Source organism: Manduca sexta, chromosome 12 (genome assembly GCF_014839805.1).
Source record: "Manduca sexta isolate Smith_Timp_Sample1 chromosome 12, JHU_Msex_v1.0, whole genome shotgun sequence".
Taxonomy (NCBI): domain Eukaryota; kingdom Metazoa; phylum Arthropoda; class Insecta; order Lepidoptera; family Sphingidae; genus Manduca; species Manduca sexta.
Genome location: NC_051126.1, coordinates 6,003,110 through 6,013,725, shown reverse-complemented (window position 1 = coordinate 6,013,725; position 10,616 = coordinate 6,003,110). Strand labels below are relative to the sequence as shown.

The following is a 10,616-nucleotide window of genomic DNA, read 5'->3' as shown; positions in this document are numbered from 1 at the left end:
GAGTAATAAGAATTTAAAAAACCTAATACTAAAATTCATTAACACTCCTTAATCAGGGTTTAATTACAAATAACTGAAGTCCCGAAAACGGGTTGATAACACAGGTGATAAAAAAAAATATTCTTATTTAAAATCTTATACCTAATACCAGTAGTAGCTTTTCCGTGATGATAGTACTTTTTAGATAATTTTAGAGTAGATAATATAATTAATATCAGTGATGGAAAAAAACATGTGAATGCTATGCATTACTGCCCTACTATTAAAATAGGTTTTACTGTAAATAGGTAAATATAGAATTCGCTAAAAAATTATCATTTTAAAGAATTTAAGCCTTTGCTCAGTGGAATTGAAAACATTTCAATAATGCATACGACACACCTATTCTAATAATAAATTAGCTGAATATTTTTTTTACTATGAAAATTTGAAATTTGTAATGACATCAGCGGTCCAACAATCTTTTGTTCTGAAATGGTTTTCAATTATTATAATATAATCTAAGGATGACATCAGAATTACACCTTAAAAGTAATTCCGGCCATAATTCATATCAAATCCAATGACGATGATCGGATAAGTCCAGTTTGATAAGTATGAGGTGTTATATTATTCTTGAGTACATTTTAAGTGCCAAAAACGTCAGCATAGCTTCGATATAGTCGTCAAATCTTCGTAAGAATTAGACGTAAATCTTCGTTACACTTTGACGATAATCAGTTTTTACCTCCCTAGGTTTTCACGTTTCATTTATTTATTAAATTTACCTAAATACAGTTTTCCTTATGAACTAACATAAGTCTTAGGTAATATACTAATAAAATTTTATTGAAATCATAGGAGAAAAATTATACCTCTGTCTCTAAACTAGGTAGCCTGTATCGTAGGCGACCGATCTACATACAAAATATACTTATATTTGACATGTAAGTATTCAAGCTCTATGATATCAATAAAATATGATCCTTACGAATATTCATTTAAGTCTTAAGATAGATTTTATAAAAGTTAATTAAAGATAAAGAAATTCCTCTCTTAATACTAAGTACAACGAATATTCCTAAACAAGAACAACGCAATGCAAAACTTTTAAACACAAATTACTGCACGGAATCGCACTGCACACGTCATCTTGATCAATTTAATTTGAAGAAATTGGTAAAAATAGATAAAAAGATGATCTTAATACACAGACAGAAATACATACGATAACTCATTATCCCTATATTATAACAGAAAGTTATATATCGGGATAATGTTTTATATTCTCACAATTAATTGGCCCAATATTATTATCAAAATAGATAATAGTAAATGAATAATTCCTATAAACCATCGTAACACATTAGATATTTTTTATTACAAACATGATGATCTTGAACATTACGATAAATCATGCAGAGCGGAGATGATTCATGACACATAAAAGGAGGAAATTTGCTCATTATTTACAAGTCATTATTTTTAGATTACCCTTAGCAGTAAGGATCACTGCATTATTTGAATCATTATGAAAAATAATTGGAAGGGTACGGTTTTCAAGAAACTTTCACATAGTTTTAAAAATAATGATTTTGCATAGTATGTATTGCGAAGTCTGATAACTTCTGTGGTGGGTTATGAGTTAAATCAAAAGACAGGTCGATGCCTCGATACTTGTTTATGATCTGTAAATATTTCCTTTGCGCCTAAATCTGGTGTATATTTATTGACTGCGGTATACTGGAATCTAGTCTTTATTGATCCTAAAATCAAAATACAAGATAAGAAAATTTAAAAGGTTACGTCTTGATTACTACTCAACTGATTAGTCATAAATTCCTACATACAGCGTGCTATGTATGTATAGGTAAACGTCTTAAACACTGTTTGAAGTTGCTATTTAGTGTATAAAGAAAGTAGAAAAATATTTAAACTGATACAAAATATATAAACTTTATTCTTATTTTCCAGGGTACATCGGCGTCGGCTCTCCACTTTCAGGCGATGTGATTTATAGGACTTCACTTAATTCTCAAGGAGAACCAAGCTCCCCCATACTGAATATTTCCGACAGGCTAGTAGCTGACGCTATTAGACGGGCGAGTCTCACTAACCGTCCAGCTGCTGTCAAATATCCGCCGGACTACTTCGACGGTCCTCCAGAACAATCTTCTTCTTCCAGCGAAGACGAAAAGCAAAAGAAGAAAAAAGATAGTAAAAGAAATATAGATAAAGTTTGATATCAAAATTCTTGAGACGAATTTATGTCTTAATTAGGTATAATTTAATGATAATAATATTTAGGTAGCGATAAAGTAACTGGGTTACGTTACTAAAAATCTTATGTGTACATATTAAAGCGCCATCTATTGTTGAGTAGGAGAATATAGAAGAAATATTAATGTATTGTTTCATATGTAAAACAATGATATTTATATTAAAATTATTTAATAAAAAATGCCACTTTATTTCTATAATTTAATTACTTATGTCACATAGACAATGAGGATAATGATGGAACCAACTAAATTAAAGTAATCAGCATTTCTTTATTAAAACCAATTAGTGCACTGGCACTAAATTATTTATTTTTTTTTTGGTTTGATTTACTCCTTAAGGAGAAGGCAAAGGCTCTTAGCCATACAGCCTGCACTAAATTATTATTTATTTTATTATCGCCCATGATTTTTTAAAAAGGCCGCAAAAGACTTATTCGAAGTAATCCCAACAACCGAAAAATTCACAATTCCCGAAAACAGCTTTACTATTCGAACAAAATTGAAAGCCAAAATAAAATCGAGTTCATAGTAGTAGATCTCTAAGGACTTTTTCACACAACATCAACATCACGCATTTATCCCCAAAGGGGTATGCAGAGGCGCAACCAGGGCACCCACTTTTCGCCAAGTGTGTTCCATCACATGACCTGATAGGGGCGAGGTTATCGCCATATCGGGCACAAATTCCAGACTCCGCGCTGATACTGAGCAGAAAGACCCAAATATCACTTTCCCCGATCCCGATTCGAACCCAGGACCTCAAAGCGTACCGTGCATGCAATACAACTACGCCACCAAGGCAGATTTTTTCACAATATGAGTAAATGCTACTCATCCACTAAATATATGGCAACTAAACACAAAAGACGCTATTAAAATATATGCTGCAAATAAGACGTAAGCTAGTGATTAATATATACATTCGGTGCGAAGTCAAGTAATCTTAAAAATACAAATGCATTAGAGTGGTTTCCAATAACAATTAGCTTAATTTTATATTACATATAAAAAATCTACGGTGTGGCTTTACTAGTTTTAATTTTTTGCTGCCTTACAAATCCTACTATAGCATGATCAGGAATATAAAAAACGTGGTTAGTTGCGTTTTTAGTTTTAAAGTTAACGTTGTCAGTATAAAGTGTTAGTTCCATATTTCACAAGATGAAATGGTTTTAATTTTCTTAATTTGATAGTAAATTACAACTTTTAACTTATCAGACTCCTATCATAACTATACTTCCATATTCAGCGAAGGAATAAATTAAATGTAAATGACTGCTTACTTTTTAGAAATTTCTATCCTACGCTACTTCATAGTCAGGAATACCCACAGTTGTATAATGTACTTTATAACGTTATATGTTATTTCATAGTAGGGAAATAAAACTCATGTAGTTTTTATGAATTATATTTACTTTTTTCTGGTATAGATTGTCAGTTCAGTTGGTACAATTTGAGGAAGTTGATTTCGGAGGCAGCGCCCGCGCCGCTTCTGACCCTAGGGACCATAGCCACCATAGCTTTCTACAATCATCATCGAAAACAGAATACGTATGAGTAATTCTCATACAAAATGTTAACTTTAACGATTGTCGAAAGGTATTTTCGCTACAGCCCCTATTTGATCTTTGCTAAAGCCCACCATATCTCAAACTTTATCAAAATAAATAAAAACAATAAAGCCGATACAAAATATTTATTTATTAATTGTCATTTCTATACATATTTCTATTCAATAGGACAAAGATTGAGAATGGATGGCAGAGGCAAAGGAATGATAAATGTATACATTACATATTACTATGCGTCGAACAATTGAATAGTTCGTTATATAAAATTTGTCACATGATATAATATTATCAGACTATTTCGCAAGCATTAGTAACACTAACACTTATTTATATTTACTATATAAATATTAAAACTTAGCTCTACACATACATATGTGCTTTTTGTAAAGCCGACAATAATTTAAGTCCGCGCTTACATTAAGTACTTTGAACATACATATCACATAACATTATATATGTATGAATAAATTTGTACATTTTATATTAAAATAAAGCAGGCACTAAGCTTGTACATAACTCCTCAAAACATTTTGATCTAGAATAAAATTAATTTTGGATCAAATCCAATTAAGCGCATTTAGATATCTTACTTAAATTGGTCTCATTAATTTTTGGGCTCAGGAGGATACAAATTTATGGATATTTACTAAATTTCGCCGGTAGTTTGACTGTTGACGAAATTGAAATCGTCTAAACATGCGGAGACGAGAGATATTAAAGCTTCGACGCAAGTCGGTAGTGGAGTCCCCGCCATCTAGACTGACTAACATTAACTAAATAAATACTTGGTCTAAATACAACCCTATCTGGTACATACAAAGATGTTGAGCGTAACAGAGGAGTTCAAATGTGCTTGTTTTATACAACATAACAATAAATTCGTAAAACGGTTATATGTATAAAATCATGGAGAACGGTATTCGTCCCAAAAATTTACTAGTCACAATAAATTGCATCTATCGTGTATGAAGACAATATACACAAGTTCGTGTTTAACATTCGGATTGGTTTGTTCAGTTGTATTAAACAATCACTCTATGGGAAATATATAGAATTTCATACACTACTCTATTTGAACATTCTCTAGATCGCTACAGTTGAACCTGACTTGCGGCTTCACTTGTTTGTGGTCAGTGAGATGGTAGTCGACGGTCAGATGGTGATGACCAATGGTGAGGTGACCGACAGTCAGGCGACTAGCGGTCGGGTTGAGATCGCGGAGTGGCCGTCAGGCGGGCTCCGAGTCGGCTGACGTCACAAGGATGGGGATCACTGGATTCTTCTCTATGTAATTCTCGCTAGGGGACCTGGGAATTCACAAATGAGGGTTTCATTTTTTTGTATTTTTTTTTTTAATTTGTTTCCACAACGGGGCAGACATTATGGAACCTTTATTAAATTAGTCACAATTGTATTAGGAGAGTGATCATTAGTAACAATTCTATCAACATAGTACAACACAAAACTCACTTTTTCATTTTGTTATGTTCTAATTTATGTTCATGGCCGTTACCCGCATGGCCGATGCCATTAGGGGTCAGGCCATGCACCTTCTTCATACTAGCATGACTATGGCTTCTATGCATATTCCCGTTGACCTCGTTCCTGATATCTACGTGGTTCTTGTGTAGATCTTGCCCGTTCTCTACTGCTAGGTGCGTGTGGCTCTGGTTTCTTGACTTTTCATTGATGTGTTGAATGAAGTTGTTCTGCGCCATGAGTCGGTTCTCTCTGGCCCTCGCCTCGGGAATCTTGATCTCGATGTGCTCGTCAAGGGACATGGAGTCCACAGAGCTCAGGTCGAGTGTCTCATTAGAGAATGTTTTCGGAATGGTGCCGAGCATGCGGTCTGGAAGTAAGATATAATTATAAGTATTAGGAATTATCAAAGGTGTACTATTATATTTTTAAGAAATATATGCAAAAAAAATATTATTCTTGTTGGTGCAAAAAACGTAACTAAGGTCAATTGTCATTATGACGTTTTGTGGGATTTGAGTACTTATTACAAGACAGCTTTTAATTATAGTAACGTAAATGATTATAATATATACAAATAATAAATTAAATCTGAACATGATTAGGCATATATATTAAGATATATACAATTTTAACAGTTTTATAATTTAGAATGGTAGGTAGACCTAAAAAAAAGATTATTAGGAAAGCCTATGTATCTGATTACTAACTAACTACTCACCAAGTTTTTGAGAGGTTGATACGGTGGCTCGCAGTTCGTCTAGTTGTTTGGCCGAACACAGCGGAGTGTCCACTTCGTAAGTGTTGTTGAACCTTGTATAGTCCACCTGAAAAATTAAATAGACTTTTATGAATATTGAACTTAAAGGATCAAATTGCATATCAATAAAATGATACCTATGATGAAGAAATGCCAAAGGAAAGTTTTTATATAAAACTAATGAAGATATATTATTGATATCTTAATGTCTTCTAATCAATAGTATGATGGAAAAAGACAGGAAAGTTACTGCAGTTATAATTATCTAAAGGCAAAGTGTTTACAAACAATATTAATTTATTAATGTATTTTTTCTGCGCACAGGAAACATAAATTTTCCACTGTACAATAACTGTAAATAAACAATATTGATAATGTCCTACGTCAAAGGATCGGAGAGTTTAAACTTGATAGTTAGAAGTTAAACGACCGTTTTACAATTAATGTCAGTGTGCATCAAATAATTTTAATTGTTTTTTGTAAACAACAATGTTACTCCAAAGTCAGTGAATAAGCGTGACCACTGGACTGGTAAGTTTTAAATCAAACTTATTGGTCAAAATCAAAATAAATTATAAATTTAGATTATTAACAGTTTTAATAATAGTTAATGGTAGTTCATTGTTCTTTACTGTTGGTAGGTCTTTCATATGTGAAAGTCCGCCTGGGTAGGTATCATCGCAATGTCCATTTCTGCCGTCAAGCGGCAGTGTGTACTCATTGTTGTGTTCCGGTTTGAAGGACATTGTAGCCAGTGTAACTACGGGATATAATAAGAGTTTACATCTCATGTCTCAGGATGGCGGCGCAGTGGAATACCAGACAATACTTTGTAATTCAAGGTGTTGGATGGTGTTTCTGCTATTTATGGGCGGTCGAATTGCTTACCATAAGGTGAACGGCAAGCTCGTCTCGTCATTAAAAGCAATAAAATAAATAAAGTATCCCAGTACCTATGTCTAGTAGACGTAATTATTTCTTCTTTACATTTTACAAACGTCAATATCTAAAATGTATCCGATTTAAATCGAACGCAAAAGACACAACATTGATCATTACCTTACGTACTTTTTATGGATCTGATCTCATAGCAATGTTTAAGCGACAGATAGCTTGTGGTGATAAGTGTATGGGACCGGTTTCAAGTGTATGGAAGTAAACGTCAGTTGAACGTGCGCAAGCATGTCATATGCTTTGTACATTTGCCAATTTATGTTATCCAAATACATATTTGTACCGGCGCCCGTCGTCCGCACTTTTGTCTGATCTTTTTCTCTCTCATTCACCACAAATTATGAGGAATTGTAGTAATTTTTAATTTTTGGCAACACATCAGTAGCGTAATGATGATAGACAACTTCTTGTTGTTAATTTTAATTATTGGAATTGTTTTAAATTGACTCGCTCTGGGCGAAGAGATCTATTTTCAAATAGCTTGATTAAATTGTATGTGTATATTTGATTCGAAAACTCTCATAAGTTGTCCGGCGCTAGAATATGTGCTTGATATTTGCTTTGCCAAATCACATCATGGGACGGAAATAAGCTTTGTGAAACACAATGTGGCGAGTGAACTAATTAGCTACATTTATACCTCGAGTTAAAACTGAGTTTTCAATATATATTCGACATATCCGCAAGGGTTCAATGTCGCATCAATAGTAATGTTTATGTTTATTGCTGTCACATTTGTTGCATATCTGAGACAGTGTTCTGACACCCACGACACGAGACTTGTATTTTAAAAATATCACAACTGGTGTCAGAAATAAGCGTGTTACTGTTAGTATTTAATATTATTATGTATGTTATTTATGGATGAAAAATAATAACAATTATTATGTCCTTCTCATAAAAAAATGTTGTGGTAGGTATACACTATACAACCGATTTATACCTACGTCAGTTTCGATGTTAATTTAAAAATGTACCAAATAAAAACTATTTAACAAAAAATAAAACCGCCTTCAAAAACCACTAAAAACAAAAAATAATTTAACATTACCAATTTTTTACTGGTTACCAATTTTGGAGTCGGTACTTAATAACTATCAAACATTATTTTCGTACATTTGTTCATGTATTTATCTAGCTTAACTAGCAATTTTAATGACTAATGTTAATAACTCACCTCATATTCACCAGTGTCCTTCCTAAAGGACACCATGGTCTCAAAGCGGTGTCCCCAGAGGATCTCTGAAGGCAGGAAACTGCTGCGAGCCTGTGTCGTCATACCGGTCGACTCGATCACACCCTCTGAAAGGGTTACAAAGGAGAATGATAACCCATAATTAATAAACCATCGTAGCGTGAACATAAATAGCGGTGTCAAGGAAACTTTATCTGCAGTGTATTTATAACGTGGTGATATGAGAGCGTTGTCAAAACATTAAAGATACTTAATTATGGTGAGATTATAATCAAGTATAGCTGATATTCCAGTCGTACTATATTCTCTTGTTTTATTTAAACAGACAGTGTGCTGAGTAGGACAAACTGAGATCATAGTGAACATTGTGTCATTTCCATACAATTTTTCTCTAGCCTTATTGCTAGTGTACCTATTGTCAATATAATTGACATGAAAGTATCCGTATTTATTTTAGAATAGGTGCTGATATCAGTAATTCAATGTTAACTGCTACGCAAAATAATTTTATCGGCTTGTAGTAAAATGAGGTCAATCACATTATAACTTTCTTTAAAAATTCTCCGCAGAGGAGTGCGCGATACCTTCTTTTTATTATTCTAATAAAAAATACATATATACCTTCTCTTCATAAAGAAAACTTAGGTAAGCAGGAAATAATTTTTTATACATAATAATAAGATATATATTCAATTTCAATGAGATGAAGTGCAAACATTTCTGTCTTTCCATTTCTGTGAGATCTTTCTTACATAATGATAATTACTTGCACCACTTAACAACAACCATTCTGTATACATATGCATCTATTAACATTATATCTTGGAATTATAGCGATTTCTATATGCAAAGTTCAGGGCAAACTACCAAAAGACTCACACTGATTTGCCAAGACACGAACACGCGGTATTGTATGAAACCAACTGTATGAGACACCAGGCTAATGCATACACGCGTAGGTAAGGTAATTGTTGTGGAATTCGTAAGATTACGAGAAAATAGAGCGTAGACGAAATAGAGCTAGAATTTAGAAACGTTTAAATGAGCTAATCTGGTCAATAAAGCTCAATTTGCTCTGATTGTTGAGTGACGTGTTTGTTTTATTATTTTGTCTGATATATACTGCACGTACAATTGTATATGTCAATTAAATACTATTTGCAGTTATTATATCGTGTAAGTTAAATAATCAAACTTATGCAGATTCGGTTTTTGCGAGCAATTTTGCTGAAGAGTTTATCAGTTTAATATAACACGTGTTACTATAAAACCATACTGTAGATATATTTTGTCCACAGAGTGATTCAGCCAGCAAAATGTGACACAATAAAATAAATATTGTGTAAAATGTATATTAATATGCTGATAAAGATACAGGACATGAATTAATAAAATAAACGTTAACCTATTGGACTTTGACATAAACGCTTGCATGAATTATTCTGATTGTACTATGTATTAATGATTATAGTGTATTTGCAAATCTAATTTAGAAACACGTTATAAAAACAGACTAGGAATTTTCAAGTTGAATGTCGAACAAAGTAATTAAATCAATACTACTAAGATTCGTCTTAACGATAATAGCGAAATATTAAAATTTTACAAATTTTGAATGAATCATAACTATTCATTGAATTTTCTCTTGACCTTTTATCTTCGTTCATACTCTAAAGGCTCAATAATATAGACGCGAGATTTCACTTTCTGATTCTGTACTGGCAAATTGAATGTCCATTTATCTTAAATAATTGATTCATCAAAATGTTGTACCTACCCAACATAACAACGATTTCAAATCTCTCCCGAAGCATGTCGGAAGCCGAAAGGTTGTAAAGTGGTGACTTCTCATTGATCTTGTGCACAATGGTCATGGGCCAAATAAACATCAGCCTGTCTTCCTCACCGTCAGCGCCTACTTTTAACTCTTGTTGGTAGAACGGCAGAACCTCACCCTCTCTCGTAATCTACGGAATTTCGATAAGCTTATTATTTATACAGTTTTATAGCAATATTATTGTATACCAGGCTAAATTTAAGTTAGTAATATTTAAAGGATTAGAAACAATGATTTTAGTTATACATTAAATATTTTTTTTTTAATTTCAATTACATTAAAATCACTTATCAGTTTCTAGTCCTTTTAAAGCTTTAATTGTTAAGGATAATAAGCCAATAATTAATGCTACGTTCAAGAAAATCAGTACGGTATAACATACATTACGGACATGTAAATCTAATTAATGTATCTCAAACTATATGAAAATAAAGCAATGTTTTATTACTCGGTGCGTGCGTTCCACATAACAAAGGAAATATAAAATATTGGCGGTGCAGTTACTTAGAATCCATCCAGTTTCAGCTATTTGAATTGACCATTATGTACGTGAACTGTT

General features: G+C 32.7%; 1 protein-coding gene across 6 annotated transcripts in view; it reads right to left on the bottom strand.

Moving 5' to 3' along the window:
- Positions 1-3,653: 3,653 nt before the first annotated feature.
- LOC115446312 (G protein-activated inward rectifier potassium channel 3) overlaps positions 3,654-10,616 on the bottom strand; it is a 44,015-nt gene continuing 37,052 nt past the window's right edge. For 5 of the 6 annotated variants that reach the window (XM_030172912.2, XM_030172913.2, XM_030172914.1 and 2 more), the window contains 5 exons: positions 9,998-10,187; positions 8,203-8,327; positions 6,033-6,138; positions 5,303-5,681; positions 3,654-5,139 (listed from right to left, as the gene is read on the bottom strand). In XM_030172912.2, the coding sequence (XP_030028772.1) occupies positions 5,061-5,139; positions 5,303-5,681; positions 6,033-6,138; positions 8,203-8,327; positions 9,998-10,187 (879 nt within the window). In that variant the 3' untranslated portion in view covers positions 3,654-5,060. Of the gene's footprint in view, positions 5,140-5,298; positions 5,682-6,032; positions 6,139-8,202; positions 8,328-9,997; positions 10,188-10,616 lie in introns of those variants that run through there. The other variant, XM_037437790.1, reaches the window with a different exon arrangement.